General features: G+C 45.9%; 2 protein-coding genes across 3 annotated transcripts; one reads left to right on the top strand and one right to left on the bottom strand.

Annotated features, from left to right (window-relative positions):
- Positions 1–67: 67 nt before the first annotated feature.
- zgc:103759 (U8 snoRNA-decapping enzyme) lies at positions 68–2,363 on the bottom strand. Of its 2 annotated transcripts, none has more exons than XM_056422052.1 (5): positions 2,198–2,363; positions 1,593–1,724; positions 1,184–1,224; positions 419–659; positions 68–348 (listed from the first exon to the last, which is right to left on the bottom strand). In XM_056422052.1, exons 2-5 carry the CDS (start codon positions 1,722–1,724, stop codon positions 151–153), a joined length of 612 nt encoding a protein of 203 aa, XP_056278027.1. In that variant the 5' UTR covers positions 2,198–2,363; the 3' UTR covers positions 68–150. The 2 variants fall into 2 exon arrangements, with proteins under 2 accessions (XP_056278027.1, XP_056278028.1); XM_056422053.1 differs by having other exon boundaries at positions 2,255–2,363.
- A 152-nt stretch (positions 2,364–2,515) lies between these two features.
- gss (glutathione synthetase) lies at positions 2,516–14,995 on the top strand. Its single transcript, XM_056422051.1, has 13 exons — positions 2,516–2,577; positions 3,688–3,820; positions 4,692–4,837; positions 4,948–5,023; positions 5,848–5,987; positions 6,661–6,777; positions 7,009–7,089; positions 7,733–7,810; positions 7,895–7,964; positions 9,052–9,246; positions 9,331–9,412; positions 10,774–10,963; positions 13,154–14,995. The coding sequence occupies exons 2-13, from the start codon at positions 3,689–3,691 to the stop codon at positions 13,275–13,277; spliced, it is 1,431 nt and encodes a 476-aa protein (XP_056278026.1). The 5' UTR covers positions 2,516–2,577; position 3,688; the 3' UTR covers positions 13,278–14,995.
- The last annotated feature ends 160 nt before the right edge of the window (positions 14,996–15,155 follow it).

The raw sequence follows: 15,155 nt of genomic DNA, 5'->3' as shown, positions 1-15,155 counted from the left end.
TTGCATTTGCAACATGTCGCCGTGCGTCTCAACCGACGCGAATAAAGAAACGAGCGTGGAGGCGAAATCATGGGAAATCGAACCCGTGACGTGACGGAGACTTTTATTAGTAAAGAAGGCGGAGCCAAGGACGTGGTGCTGGTGGCGTTTTCAAAGCGGCGGCGCCGCCCGTATCTGCCGAGCGCGCCCGGCGGCGGCGCTCAGCTCCTCCGGGGCGACCAGCTGGAGGCGCAGCAGGGAGGCGGCCAACTGGGAGCGGGCGCCGCCCACGAACGAGTGCGACAGGAACGCCGCGAGGCCGCCGCCGCCCTCCGTGGTGTAGAGAGGGACCCGGACCATCCCGAGGACCTGGGGGGGGGGGGGCAGGTGGTGAGGAGCACGAGGTCAGGCCAGTGGCTGCGACCGGTCGTCAGACTACCTCCTGGCCGTGGTCCGTCGCCGTGGTTACGGCAGCTCTCTCCACCTCCCTGATCTGCTCCTCCTCCATCTTCTTCGCGTAGAAGTGAGTGATGAGACGGGAGGAAGAGGAGGAAGAGGAGGTAGGGCAGTAGCAGGCGTCCAAGTGGTCTTCCTCCAGTATGGGGAGGGCCACGCCCAGCTCCTCCGACAGTTCCCTGCTTAGCCCCGCCTCCAGGGACTCGTCCGACGGGTCGACGAATCTGAGGCGGCGTGGGAGTCCAGGGGTCAAAGGTCAGGTGATGAGAGTCGACACGCAATCTCAACGACGGCATCGTGTTAGTGACCATAAATCTCTCTCCTGACCACCAGGAGGCGACTCCTCTGGTTGTATAGAAGCTTATGCTTCATGTGTTAAAGCTGCATTCTCTCTCCTGGCCACCAGGGGGCGACTCCTCTGGTTGTATAGAAGTCTACGCTTCATGTGTTAAAGCTGCATTCTCTCTCCTGGCCACCAGGGGGCGACTCCTCTGGTTGTATAGAAGTCTACGCTTCATGTGTTAAAGCTTGTTCATAGATACGGGCATCTTGTTTCCTCATAGGTTCACCTCCCTTGTTGCCGGGTGAATGTTTGACCTGCAGCTTTACGTCTTTTTGACGTTCCTCAACTGAGAAGAAAAGCAGAGACGAAGAAACTCAAGAGGAACAAAATAATACACACACACTCACACACACACACACGTACACACGCACACAATGTATGTGTCACCGTGTTAGACTCACTCACCCTCCAGGGAAACCCAGCAGACCGTCGAAGCGCATCTGCATCTGTGGGAAGTGACAGAGGCTGTTACACACAGACACACACAGACACACACACACACACCACACACACACACATGGAGATGGTTTTCTATGCAAACAACCAGAAACACTGTACATCACTTCTTGTGTATGAAGAGATTATTGGTCATGCACACACACACACACACACACACACACACACACACACACACACACACACACACACACACACACACACACACACACACACACACACACACACACACACACACACACACACACACACACACACACACACACACACAGGGTTCAGGGTCTGATGGTTCCGGGGTCAGGGTCCAGGGGTCAGGGGTCAGGGGGACACTGGGACTGGGCCCCAGCCTCTTCCTCACCAGTACGACGTGGCGGATGCGGTGGATCCCGAACAGCAGAGCGTCCGTGTCACAGTAGAGCATCACGTGGCTCGCGTGCCGGCAGCCCGGCCGCGCCAACGCCTCGGCCCTCGACAGCTGCCCGCTCGCCATCTACGAGCACGCGGACCGACAGAAGAGCAACGTTTAGAGCCCGCTGATCCCCCCCCCCCCCCACACACACACACACACACACACACACACACCCTCCCCCTTGACATGTGCTGTTAATGTGACATCCAGTTACACACTTGATCTCTTTGTTTATCCCCCATATGCTGAGTTAACAGACCTGACTGTGGGCTTGTGTGCATTACAGCTTATGGAAGGCTGGAAGCTCACAGGAAGGGCTGCAGAGACTTGCATTAATAATGCCACAGCGCCCTCTGCTGGCGGGGATGACAACTGAGGGAATCCCTGCCCCGGACGGGACTCGTTTCGTTGTTTAATCTTTTTACGGTAGTTAATGTATTTTACTGCATACATTTTCATATATGAACGTATATATATATTCTCTTTTTACGTGGAATTGTTAGGAGCTTGTACAGTTCTTGGAAACATTTGACAGGTAGCATATATTTACTCACGGGTATTTTCTGTAGTTTAGAACAAACGCGATGTTATATAATTAATCTCTTTATCACCTCAGCACGTTAGCTGACACACAAACGTCTCTTTCCCAAAAAAATAAATGGAGGCTTCCGTGTCTCTTCCCGGGGGAAATAATGCCGCGTCACGCTCCAGTCAGCATTTTGACACCACAACACTTTCAGTTGAAGGGAGGCGGGATCCGGAAGTCTGTGACGTCACGAGCACGGATTGGCTGGCAACAAAGTCCGACTAGCCAATAGGAGGCCCACTTCCGGATAAATAAGCACCGGGGAGGTTCTCAGTACTTATGTAAAGGTACACATTTGGATACAAGTTACAGGTGGTCTAAAGTTTCACGCTGCAGCACTTTGAAAAGGTAATTTTTATTTTACACTGATTTTATTTTACACATTGAGCTCGCGACTCGGACTGTAAACGGCTGCTCGCGCGCAGGTAGATAGTAACCGTGAGCTGCAGACTACCAGCACACGACCGAGCCGCCGCTGCGCTCCCAGCCGGCTGTGGTGGCCCGGACGCCGGGTGTGTTGGACCGGTAACGTCGCTTCCTGGTTCTTTGTCGTAACACGGAGCTAAAGCTCAGCCGTTACACGGGAACAGACTTCGTGCACCGGGTTCTGTCGTTTTGTTCATTTTCTGATGTTCTCTTAGTTGTAATTATGTCGAAGTTCTTATTTATTTATCTTTTTTGTAGTGTACTCGTATGTTTATGGCCTTTTCTGTCTGTTTGTAACGTATTTTGAGAAACTCCTAACTTGCATACATGCGCACGTATATAGCTAGCTGATGTGTGTGTGTGTGTGCATTTATACACACAGCTATGTATCTATATCTACGTATATAACTTGTGTGTGTATGTGTGTGTGTAGGTATTTACATGTGTATGTACAGGTATTTACATGTGTATGTACAGTACACGTGTGTGTATATATACATGTGTTTCTGTGTGTATATATGTATTTATATATATTTATACATACACATAAGTAATTATTTTAAATATATATTTACATACATATATTATAGATGCATATGTATACACATACACTGTATGTATATATATTATATACACATATATTATGTATGTAGTATATATATACAGTTATACATAAATACACAGAATATATATATATGTGTATATATATACACACAGTATATGTGTATGTATATATATATTTGTACATACACACGCATCGTCTTATTGTTATTCATAAGTTCTTATCATTGTTATTATTGTAGTTACAGTTGTTGTAGTATTAACGTTGTTGTAGTATTGCAGATATAGTTTTTAACCGGTATATTAAAGTATAGTATATGCGGGTTAATTTACGGACATATTCTGTCATCTAAAACCAAAGGGTGAAGTTGGGCCCAGGTTGAGTGGCGAGTGTTGAAATCCGGCGAATCGTGCCGAGCGTCTCTTCTAATGTGTCCCCAATGTGCTGCGATGTCACGTTCAACCAATCAGAATGGCCCAGGGGAGACGAGACGAGCTCATGGTGGACGGCGTGCTGATTGAGGCGCTGGCAGAGGTGGCAAAGAATGCAGCCCTCCTGCAGGGCGTCCTCATGAGGCTGCAAGAGTCGCCCAACACATCGGAGGTAGGAAGATTACGGTGATATTAAACATAACATGAAATACACAGAAACATGGAGGCGCCATCTGGAACTGAAAATGTGAAGTTTAGTTCAAGAATAGATGCAGAGCGACGGAAGGTTGATGCTTCAAGGTCCCGACTGCGTGCAAATATAACTTTACCATTACGCTTCATACAATCTTGCAAAAATACAAAATGAAACTCACCAAGCTGTCCTCCCACGAACACACAGAACCATGACGGTGCCATCTGGAACCCAAAAAGTTCTTCAGAGTGATGCCAGAGAAGAAACATTTCTGGTTCCACAGAGAACCTTTCAAACCAGGGTTCTCTAAAGAACCATTTCCTTACAGAGTTCTTCAAAGAACCTATAAAGGTGCTTCAAAGAACCTTAAAAAAGGTTATTTAAGGCACCATTTCTGGTTCCACAAAGAACCTTTCAAACCAGGGTTCTTTAAAGAACTATTTCCTTTTACAGTTCTTTTCCCCCCTGAAATTTTTTTCCCTTTTTTTTGGGGAGTAGTTCCTGATCCGATGTGAGGTCAAAGGTCAGGGATGTCGTGTGTGTTCAGATTTTAAAGCCCTCTGAGGATAATTTGTGATATTGGGTCTAGACAAAATAAAGTGAGTTGAGTTGAAGGACACGGCTCCCCGCCAGCGGGCCGTTAATCCTTTGCTGTTGCAGCGCGGTGCGTTCAATGGCAAGTCGTGCCAGGAATGTCCGCCGCTCCGGGCCCTCGGGATCTGTCGGATCATTTCGTGGCCATCTTTAGGCCCCGTTTTCATTCCTCGCATGCCGACGCTGATCCCCCTCGCCCGTGACGAGTGGTTTTTGCGTTCTTCTCTCACAGCTTGGTGTGTGTGTGTATTTTCAGCTGGTGTCGTACGCGCCACTCACGCTCTTCCCCTCGCCGGTGCCCACGGCCGCATTCCTCCAGTCTCTGGCGGTGCAAACGCACTTCAACACGCTGGTGGACAAGATCAGCCGGGACGCCGACTTCTTGCAGGAGGCTCTAGCTAGGTGTGTGTGTGTGTGTGTGTGTGTGTGTGGCGGTAGCAGCATGCAAAGACAATATGTCTACGCTAAGATCACAACATAGTTGCTTACTGCAACGTGTTTGTTGTTTTTAGCACCATTGAAGTGGACGACTTCACCGCCAGGCTGTTCCGGATCCACCAACACGTCCTGGAAGAAGGACGGGCTCAGGTAGGTCGATCCCTCTTACCTGGCCTTCTCCTGAAGACGATCCGTCTCCCTTTTGTCGTCTTGCAACAACAGCAACAATGAAAAAGGGTAATTTGTTTTCTTTTTTAAAAACAATACTACTCCCACGTACACACAGAACCATTTCTGGTTTTTTAGAGAACAATTTCCTGAAAAAGTTCTTCAAATAACCTATAAAGGTGTCTCAAAGAACCTTAAAAAGGGGGTTCTGTAAGGCACCATTTCTGGTTCTTTAAGGCACCATTTCTGGTTCTTTAAAGAACCTTTCAAACCAGGGTTCTTTAAAGAACCATTTCCTTAGAGTTCTTCAAATAACCTATAAAGGTGTCTCAAAGTACCTTTAAAACATAATTCTTTAAGGCACCATTTCTGGTTCCTCAAAGAACCTTTCAAACCAGGGTTCAGAACCATTTCCTTAAATAGTTCTTTAAAGAACCTATAAAGGTGTCTCAAAGAACCTTAAAAAGGGGGTTCTGTAAGGCACCATTTCTGTTTTTTAAGGCACCATTTCTGGTTCTTTAAAGAACCTTTCAAACCAGGGTTCTTTAAAGAACCATTTCCTTAGAGTTCTTCAAAGAACCTATAAAAGTGTCTCAAAGAACCTTAAAAACATGGTTCTTCAAGGCACCATTTCTGGTTCTTTAAAGAACCATTTCCTTAAATAGTTCTTCAAAGAACCTATAAAGGTGTCTCAAAGAACCTTTAAAACACGGTTCTTTAAGGCACCATATCTGGTTCCACATGGCTGAAGTTGTGATCTTCTTCGTGGCCCGGGTAGTTTGATCTGGGGTTCTTCTGCCTCCCAGTCCATCGTGTTGGGTCTGAACCGGTCCGACTACATGTTGGACCAGCAGGAGGACGGCTCGTCGTCTCTGAAGCAGATAGAAATCAACACCATCGCCGCCAGCTTCGGAGGCCTCGCCTCCCGCACGCCGGACGTTCACCGGTAAGCCGTCGCTACCGCATCAATTAATTATTTTTATTATTAAAATAATAAACTGCTTTTATTCATCGAGTGAGTTTTAAGTGTGATTTAAGACAATAAGATATGTTTTAAGAGCCTCGTCCTGCTATTCTGACTTGTATCTGTGCAAAGAGAGTTGCCTTCACATTCCTCGACCGACGGGGGAGAGGTTCACTTCAGTTTATTTTGAAGAGCCCAGAATCACAAGTTATCCTCGGAGTCTTTATAATCTGAACACGCAGGTCATCCCTGACCAATCACAAGCTGACGGCATAAACCAATAAAAGTAGCTAACGACACTTAAGATTCTGAAACGTCTGCTAGTTGCCATACGGAGAAAATAGAACAGAGGCCAAAGCTGGTATTGCATGCCGCCATTGACGCGCCGCTCAAGCCGGATGTGCTTCCAGAGTATTTCTCTGTAAGTTTTATGAGAGGAAAACCATGTTAAAATAATAAGAATCATAGAGAGTATTTCTCTACACCTTTTCATGAAGTTTTACTTCAGGCAGCGACTTCTTTTGGTGGTTAAAACCACATTTTCTTGCATCTTTTGCTTTTAGTTGAGATGAAGGAATAGCCGAGAGACGGTTAAATAAACATAGGAATAGCTGTGATTCCCATTACCACGAGTATTCTTCCTCTCGCCCCACAGACAGGTGCTCAAGGTGGCCGGGAAGCTGGAGGAGAGCCAGCGGATCCTGGACAACAACCCGGCCAAAGGTCTGGCCGAGGCCGTGGCTAAAGCCTGGGAGCTGTACGGGTCAGAGAGGTAGGACCTGGACTCTCTGTTTCAGAAACCTGGATATGGTTATTTAGCCCTGGAGAAAAAAAAGAAAATCCCAAAAGTTTTGGAAAAAGTCATGGAAAATGTGTTACGCTCGTATGTGCATTCACGCTGAGTTTTAAATAATTAATATGCTTTTAAATGAATGACACTCGAAATATAGAAGGATACGTTTATTTCATTACTCAGGTGATCGTTTGTCGTTTGTCGCTGCAGGGCCGCCGTCATGTTCCTGGTGGAGGAGAATCAGCGGAACATCTTCGACCAGCGCTGCATCGAGAGCGAGCTGTGGACCAGGTACGCTCCCTACGCTGCTGAGGGGAGGACAAACCCCGAGACACCTGGACAAACCCCGAGACACCTGGACAAACCCCGAGACACCTGGACAAACCCAGAGACACCTGGACAAACCCAGAGACACCTGGACAAACCCCGAGACACCTGGACAAACCCAGAGACACATAGCAATAATAAGACTATTGGGCAATAATAAGACTATTAGGCAGTCATAAGACTATTAGGCAGTAGTCTACAGATTCAAAGTGTTTTTCTTTACAGAAAACATAAATCAGACTATCATATTCAATGTTATTTTTATTTGTATTGTTATTACATTTATTTAAATACTATGACAAATTCTAAATTATTCCTTTGTTTTTTTATAATTCAAAATTATTATAATTATCATATATTTCTTTGTGTACAGGAAGTACAGATAAGACGCACAACAACGAACACAAAAAACTATTAAATCATCATAATTATGAGAGGACATTCTGGGTCATGTTGCCTCTTCTCGTGACATCGGGGCAGCTTTATATTTCTTGGAGGCCGTTCTTCTCTTCTCTTCTGTTTCCCACGCTGGTTCCCGTAAAACCCGACCCTCTAGAATGTAAGTGAACGCCTCTCCTGATGTCTCGCCCTCGTCGATGTCTCGCAGGAACATTCCCACCTTAAGGAAGCGCTTCGACGACGTCAGTGAGACGGGGTCCCTGGACCAGGACAAGAGGCTGTTTGTGTGAGTGTGTAAACGGTGTGTAGTTCATACATTAATCTATTGGATCTCTTCAGCGCCGTGCACTCGTATGGTTTCTCTCCTCAGCGGCGGCCTTGAGGTCGCGGTGGTGTACTTCAGGAACGGCTACATGCCTCAGAACTACGTCTCCGAACAGGTGCTCCCTTTAAATCTGTATCTTAAGTTCTCTATCTTCAATCTTAAAACGTACAACGCTCTCATCAGTGTATAATCACACATTTTCTTTCCTTTTCACGTCACCTAAAGGTAAATAATGGCTTCACGACTAGCCTCTCTATGGTGGGACATCGCTCCTTCAAATAGCTGGACATTAAATCAAATGTTATTCCGATTGCCCAGTGAGCTTCTGCTTCACTCTGCGTTCACAACAAACACTTGAGTGACAAGTTGCGCTTTATTCGCTGCATTCGAGCCTTAGAGGGGGCGGGGCTTATCTCTGGAAACAGCTATCATGTCCTTCATCCAGCATGAAGAACTAACAACTAGTTCTGATTCATACTTGTTGAGGACATCACACACACGACTGAACATCTAACGCCCTCGTGTTTGGGTTCATAACATTAATATATATATATATATACATGACATCACCCGTAGGCTCACACCGCTCGGTGACTTTCCCCTCTAGTCTGAATCTCCAGCAGCGGTTCGAGGCACCAATGGCGGAGCAGCTCGACACCGATTGGCTTTCGCAACTCGTCTTCGGGATGATTTTTCGGCAACTTGAGGCGAATTTTTCTATTCGGGTCATTCGCGCCGCACGCCGAAAATTCTCGTCCGTTGTGTCGACTTCGCTGATGGTGTAAACATTCTCAACTCTTTTGGCGTGAGCGCAGCTTTAAACAGTTTTTTGTAATTGTCCCTCGTGTTAATAGCAGCTTTAAAACGACCTCATAGTGTGCCTGTTCCCCCCCCCCCCCCCCCCCCAAGTCAAAGAAAGAACTTCTCTCACGAGTCGAACATGTTGACCCAGACTCTGCAAACACACTCGAGGCTCCAGAGACGCGTGGCGGCTTCACGTCGTACACGCCGTGTTTCCAGCAGCCAAACTTTGGCCCAATAATTGTATTATTTCTCATATCGATGCAGCATTTACGTAAAAAAGCAGAATGTTGGATTCCAAAGAGGAAGAGGAAGTCACTTCAGCGTAGTGTGAGGAAGAAATTAAACGCATCGAGTTGTGAGAGTCGATCTTTCAGGGTGTTTTTTACTTGTACCTGTAGACGTGGGCGGCTCGTCTCCTGATGGAGCGCTCGTTGGCCGTGAAGTGTCCCGACATCAGCACTCACCTGGCCGGCACCAAGAAGGTCCAGCAGGTGCTCGCCAGACCCGGAGTCCTGGAGCGCTTCTTCCCCGACCAGCCCGGAGTCGTAGAGCAGATCAGAGCCACGTTCGCCGGCCTCTACACGCTGGACATGGTGAGAGAGAAATGATGCTCAGGGAGGCGGGATGTTGTTGTTGTTTATGTCGTGAGGGTGAATGACTGTTGTTGTTGTCTTTAGGGACCAGAGGGCGACAAAACGGTAGCGATGGCTTTGGGAGCACCGGACCGGTTCGTCCTGAAGCCTCAGCGTGAAGGAGGAGGTACGGTCCATTGGTCATGTGGATGAACCTGTATATTGGTCATGTGGATGAACCTGTTCATTGGTCATGTGGATGAACCTGTTCATTGGTCATGTGGATGAATCTGTTCATTGGTCATGAGGATGAATCTGTTCATTGGTCATGAGGATGAACCTGTTCATTGGTCATGAGGATGAACCTGTTCATTGGTCATGTGGATGAACCTGTTCATTGGTCATGTGGATGAACCTGTTCATTGGTCATGTGGATGAACCTGTTCATTGGTCATGTGGATGAACCTGTTCATTGGTCACGTGGATGAACCTGTTCATTGGTCATGTGGATGAACCTGTTCATTGGTCATGTGGATGAACCTGTTCATTGGTCATGTAGATGAACCTGTTCATTGGTCATGTGGATGAACCTGTTCATTGGTCATGAGGATGAACCTGTTCATTGATCATGAGGATGAACCTGTTCATTGGTCATGTGGATGAACCTGTTCATTGGTCATGTGGATGAACCTGTTCATTGGTCATGTGATGAACCTGTTCATTGGTCATGTGATGAACCTGTTCATTGGTCATGAGGATGAACCTGTTCATTGGTCATGTGGATGAACCTGTTCATTGGTCATGTAGATGAACCTGTTCATTGGTCATGTAGATGAACCTGTTCATTGGTCATGTAGATGAACCTGTTCATTGGTCATGTAGATGAACCTGTTCATTGGTCATGTAGATGAACCTGTTCATTGGTCATGAGGATGAACCTGTTCATTGGTCATGAGGATGAACCTGTTCATTGGTCATGAGGATGAACCTGTTCATTGGTCATGAGGATGAACCTGTTCATTGGTCATGTGGATGAACCTGTTCATTGGTCATGTGGATGAATCTGTTCATTGGTCATGTGGATGAACCTGTTCATTGGTCATGTGGATGAACCTGTTCATTGGTCATGTGATGAACCTGTCCATTGGTCATGTGGATGAACCTGTTCATTGGTCATGTGGATGAACCTGTTCATTGGTCATGTGGATGAACCTGTTCATTGGTCATGTGGATGAACCTGTTCATTGGTCATGTGGATGAATCTGTTCATTGGTCATGTGGATGAACCTGTTCATTGGTCATGTGGATGAACCTGTTCATTGGTCATGAGGATGAACCTGTCCATTGGTCATGTGGATGAACCTGTTCATTGGTCATGAGGATGAAACTGTTCATTGGTCATGAGGATGAACCTGTCCATTGGTCATGTGGATGAACCTGTTCATTGGTCATGTGGATGAAACTGTTCATTGGTCATGAGGATGAACCTGTCCATTGGTCATGTGGATGAACCTGTTCATTGGTCAACAAGCTTCGTCGTCTCGCCAGGGAACAACATCTACGGGTCTGAGATCTGCCGCGTCCTGCAGGGGGCGCAGGGGAGCGCGGACCGGACCGCCTACATCCTGATGGACAAGATAAGCCCCGCCCCCGTCCAGAACTACCTGCTGCGCCGAGACGGGCCGCTCAGAATCAGCACCTGTCTCTGTGAGCTGGGCGTGTTCGGAGCATACGTCAGGTGTGTGTGTGTGGTAATTTGCACGTCAATATATATCTATGTGTTGTTGTTGTTGTCCTTAGCATTTTAAAAACAGCAGAGACCACAGCACACAAGGAAAACTGCAATTGTTTTCTTTTTGCGATAAAGCACTATTTCAACTCCTCTTCAAAGGCCAATTAGTGTTCTCTGTGCTTTAGAAACAACAGAGGGGGGGGGGGGGGGGTATTTACTCATGTGAGTAAATATCTTGCAGCCAAGAGAAATAGTTTCAGGATATTGAAGCAGTAGTTTCTTCCTCGTCTCTCTGCGTGTTTTCACGGGCAGCAAACCAGAATAATAAAGTCCATTAATAAGAGAGACCAGTTCTCAGGTCCACAGCCTGAACTCTGACCCTAGATATTCAATTCAATTCAATTCAGTTTATTTGTATAGCCCAATTTCACAAATTACAAATTTGTCTCGGAGTGCTTTACAATCTGTACACATAGACATCCCTGCCCCAAAACCTCACATCGGACCAGGAAAAACTCCCAAATAACCCTTCAGGGGGGAAAAAAAGGGAAGAAACCTGCAGGAGAGCAACAGAGGAGGATCCCTCTCCTAGGATGGACAGATGCAATAGATGTAATGTGTACAGAAGGACAGATTTAGAGTTAAAATACATTCAATGAATATGACAGTGTATGAATAGTTCATAGTAGGCATATTCCACGATGGAGACCTCCACGATCCATCAGGCAGATGGCGGTGGGGAGGAGGAGTGGGCGGAGTCTCAACAGGACAGTGGCGTAGTCATGAGCAGGAATTCCACGACCCAGACGATCCATCAGGCAGATAGGATCTATGCCGTCTCATAGGGTCCGATGACCCCATGAGACGTAAAGTCAAAAGGACTTTCGGGAGAAAGCAGAGTTAGTAACGTGTGATTGAGAGATGAAAATTCATCCTTAAGGAGAGAAAAAGAGGAGATAGGTACTCGGTGCATCCTAAAAGCGTCCCCGGCAGCTATAAGCCTATAGCAGCATATCAAGGGGCTGGACCAGGGCAAACCTGATTCAGCCCTAACTATAAGCTCTGTCAAAGAGGAAGGTCTTAAGTCTACTCTTAAACGAGGTGACTGTGTCTGCCTCCCGGACTGAAATTGGAAGCTGGTTCCATAAAGAGGAGCTTGATAACTAAAGGCTCTGGCTCCCATTCTACTTTTTAAGACTCTAGGAACTACAAGTAGTCCGCATTTAGTGAGCGTAGCTCTCTAGTGGGGCAATATGGTACGACAAGCTCCTTAAGATATGATGGAGCATCACCAATCAAGGCTTTGTAGGTTAAGAGAAGAATTTTAAAAGTGATTCTTGATTTTACTGGGAGCCAGTGCAGAGCAGCTAGTGCAGGAGTGATGTGATCTCTTTTCTTAGTTTTAGTGAGAACACGAGCTGCAGCATTCTGGATCAACTGGAGGGACCTAAGAGATTTATTAGAGCAGCCTGCTAATAAGGAGTTGCAGTAATCCAGTCTCAAGTAACGAACGTGAACCAATTTTCTGCATCTTTTTGAGACAAGATGTGCCTGTTTTTTGAAATATTACGTAGATGAAAGAATGCAGTCCTTGAGATTTGCTTTACGTGGGAGTTAAAGGACAAGTCCCGATCAAAGATAACGCCAAGATTCTTTACAGTGGTGTTGGATGCCAGGGCAATGCCGTCTACAGAAACCACATCACCAGATAATTGATCTCTGAGGTGCTCAGGGCCGATTAAAATTACTTGGTTTTGTCTGAGTTTAACATCAAGAAGTTGCAGGTCATCCATGTTTTTATGTCTTTAAGACATGCTTGAATTTTACAGAGTTGGTTGCTCTCCTCTGGTTTTATCGATAAATATAGTTGAGTGTCATCTGCATAACAATGAAAGTTTATGGAGTGTTTCCTGATAATATTGCCCAAAGGAAGCATGTATAAGGTAAATAAAATTGGTCCAAGCACAGAACCTTGTGGAACTCCGTGATTAACGTTGGTGGTTATCGAGGCGTCATCGTTTACAAATACAAACTGAGATCGATCTGATAAATAGGATTTAAACCAAATTAGGGCATCTAGTCTGAAGCGCCTCTCCGTCGCCCCCTAGTGGCCAAACAACAAACCACACCCAACCCTCAAGAGGGAGTACAGTTCCCTCCTGCTGACCCCCCCCCCCCCCCCCCCCGTTCATCTAGGCACGGTGACGTCATGGTGCTGAACGAGTGCGTCGGCCACCTGCTGAGGACCAAGAGCTCGGAGCACGCCGACGGGGGCGTGGCGGCGGGCGTGGCCGTGCTCGACAACCCACTGCTCGTCTGAGGGCCCGCCTCCGCGGTGCCAGACGGGTTTTCACGCCGGCCATGTTTTTCTGTTTTTGTTGCCATCACGTTCCGAACTGAGGCCGACTTCTCTCTGGAGATTTAAATTATCTAGAATTAATTTTAATCCGCACTGTTTTTCTTTTTGGGATGTCGGGACTTCTTTTCCTGTGTATGTGTGTATATATATATAAAGGACTTCTTCCTCATCCGATGGGAGGTCAAAGGTCAGGTCGCCCTCAGAGGCAAAGCTGTGATATGGGGTTGTACAAAATAAACTGAATTCAAATCCTGTCACTTTTTTGCCAATTCACCAAAAAAAATTATACCGTAAATGAATTCCACATGTATTACCTTCGCATTGAAAATGCTGGAAGGTTATGTTTTGATCGCCATTTATTTATTTGTATGCGTGTTATTCGCAAATCTCAAAAAGTATTGAACCGAATCGCATGAAATTTGGTGGGATGATTGTTTATTATCCGGGGACCAGTTGATTAGATTTTGGGATCGATCGGGTCAAAGGTCAAAGGTCATGAACAGGTCAAAATCTTTCGCAGAACTCAAAGTATTGAACCGAATCGCATGAAATTTGGTGGGATGATTGTTTATTATCCGGGGACCAGTTGATTAGATTTTGGGATCGATCGGGTCAAAGGTCAAAGGTCATGAACAGGTCAAAATCTTTCGCAGAACTCAAAAAGTATTGAACCGAATCGCATGGAATTTGGTGGGATGATTGTTTATTATCCGGGGACCAGTTGATTAGATTTTGGGATCGATCGGGTCAAAGGTCAAAGGTCATGAACAGGTCAAAATCTTTCGCAGAACTCAAAGTATTGAACCGAATCGCATGAAATTTGGTGGGATGATTGTTTATTATCCGGGGACCAGTTGACTAGATTTTGGGATCGATCGGGTCAAAGGTCAAGGTCAAAGGTCATGAACAGGTCAAAATGTTCTTGAATCGCATGAAATTTGGTGGGATGATTGGTTATTATCCGGGGACCATTTGATTAGATTTTGGGATCAATCGGGTCAAAGGTCAAGGTCAAGGTCATGGAAAGGTCAAACTCTTTTTTTACCATAGCACGATACATTTTTGTCCAATTGTCATGCAACTAATGCCAAAATGTTCATAATTCAATGCCCAATCTTGTGATATGCGAAGGTATGCGCTCTACCGAGTGCCCATTCTAGTTACACTATGGGAATGTATGTATGTATATCTTTATATATATATATGTATAGGTGTGTGTGTGTGTATATACATATACACTGTATGGGTGTGTGTGTATGTATATATATAAATAAGAACTTAATGTAACAGGTAATTTATGTGAGGCCTGTTCAAAGTTTCTTTTCTAATTCATAAATGAAGCAGCTTGCAGTTCCATAATCCCACCACTGGGTGGCGGTACAACCAAAGGCATGATTCACCCACACAGTTAAAACCACGGAGTTCATCCAAGGTAACAGTGTTCATGAGCACGCGCACAGAGCCCTGTGGCCTACTGACCTCTGACCTCAGGACACTTCAATATTATACTTGTTTACATCTACTGTTTATTTACTTTATTTTATTATTTTTAATGCTGTGTTTATTGGTATGAATTCTACGTGTACCGGTACTCTTCAATCCGACCTGCGTGACCTACAGACTCTATTTTAGTTTCCTGTAAATTGTTTCACAATAAAAGTCCCGCTGTTATTCCTGCAGTATTAGTTGACTTCTTTTATTGAAGAATAGTTGCGAACAAAGCGTTTTGCTAATTTGCAGTTCAACACATTTTCCTGGAAATGTTTCACAATAAAAGCCCCGCTGTTATTGTTAGCTGCTCCCTCTTTCCCTCCTCCGCGGCCAGCGGGTAGTCGACTT

Source organism: Pseudoliparis swirei, chromosome 9 (assembly GCF_029220125.1).
Source record: "Pseudoliparis swirei isolate HS2019 ecotype Mariana Trench chromosome 9, NWPU_hadal_v1, whole genome shotgun sequence".
NCBI classification, from domain to species: domain Eukaryota; kingdom Metazoa; phylum Chordata; class Actinopteri; order Perciformes; family Liparidae; genus Pseudoliparis; species Pseudoliparis swirei.
Note: the sequence above shows the minus strand (reverse complement) of the source record. Positions and strands in the feature narration are given on the sequence as shown.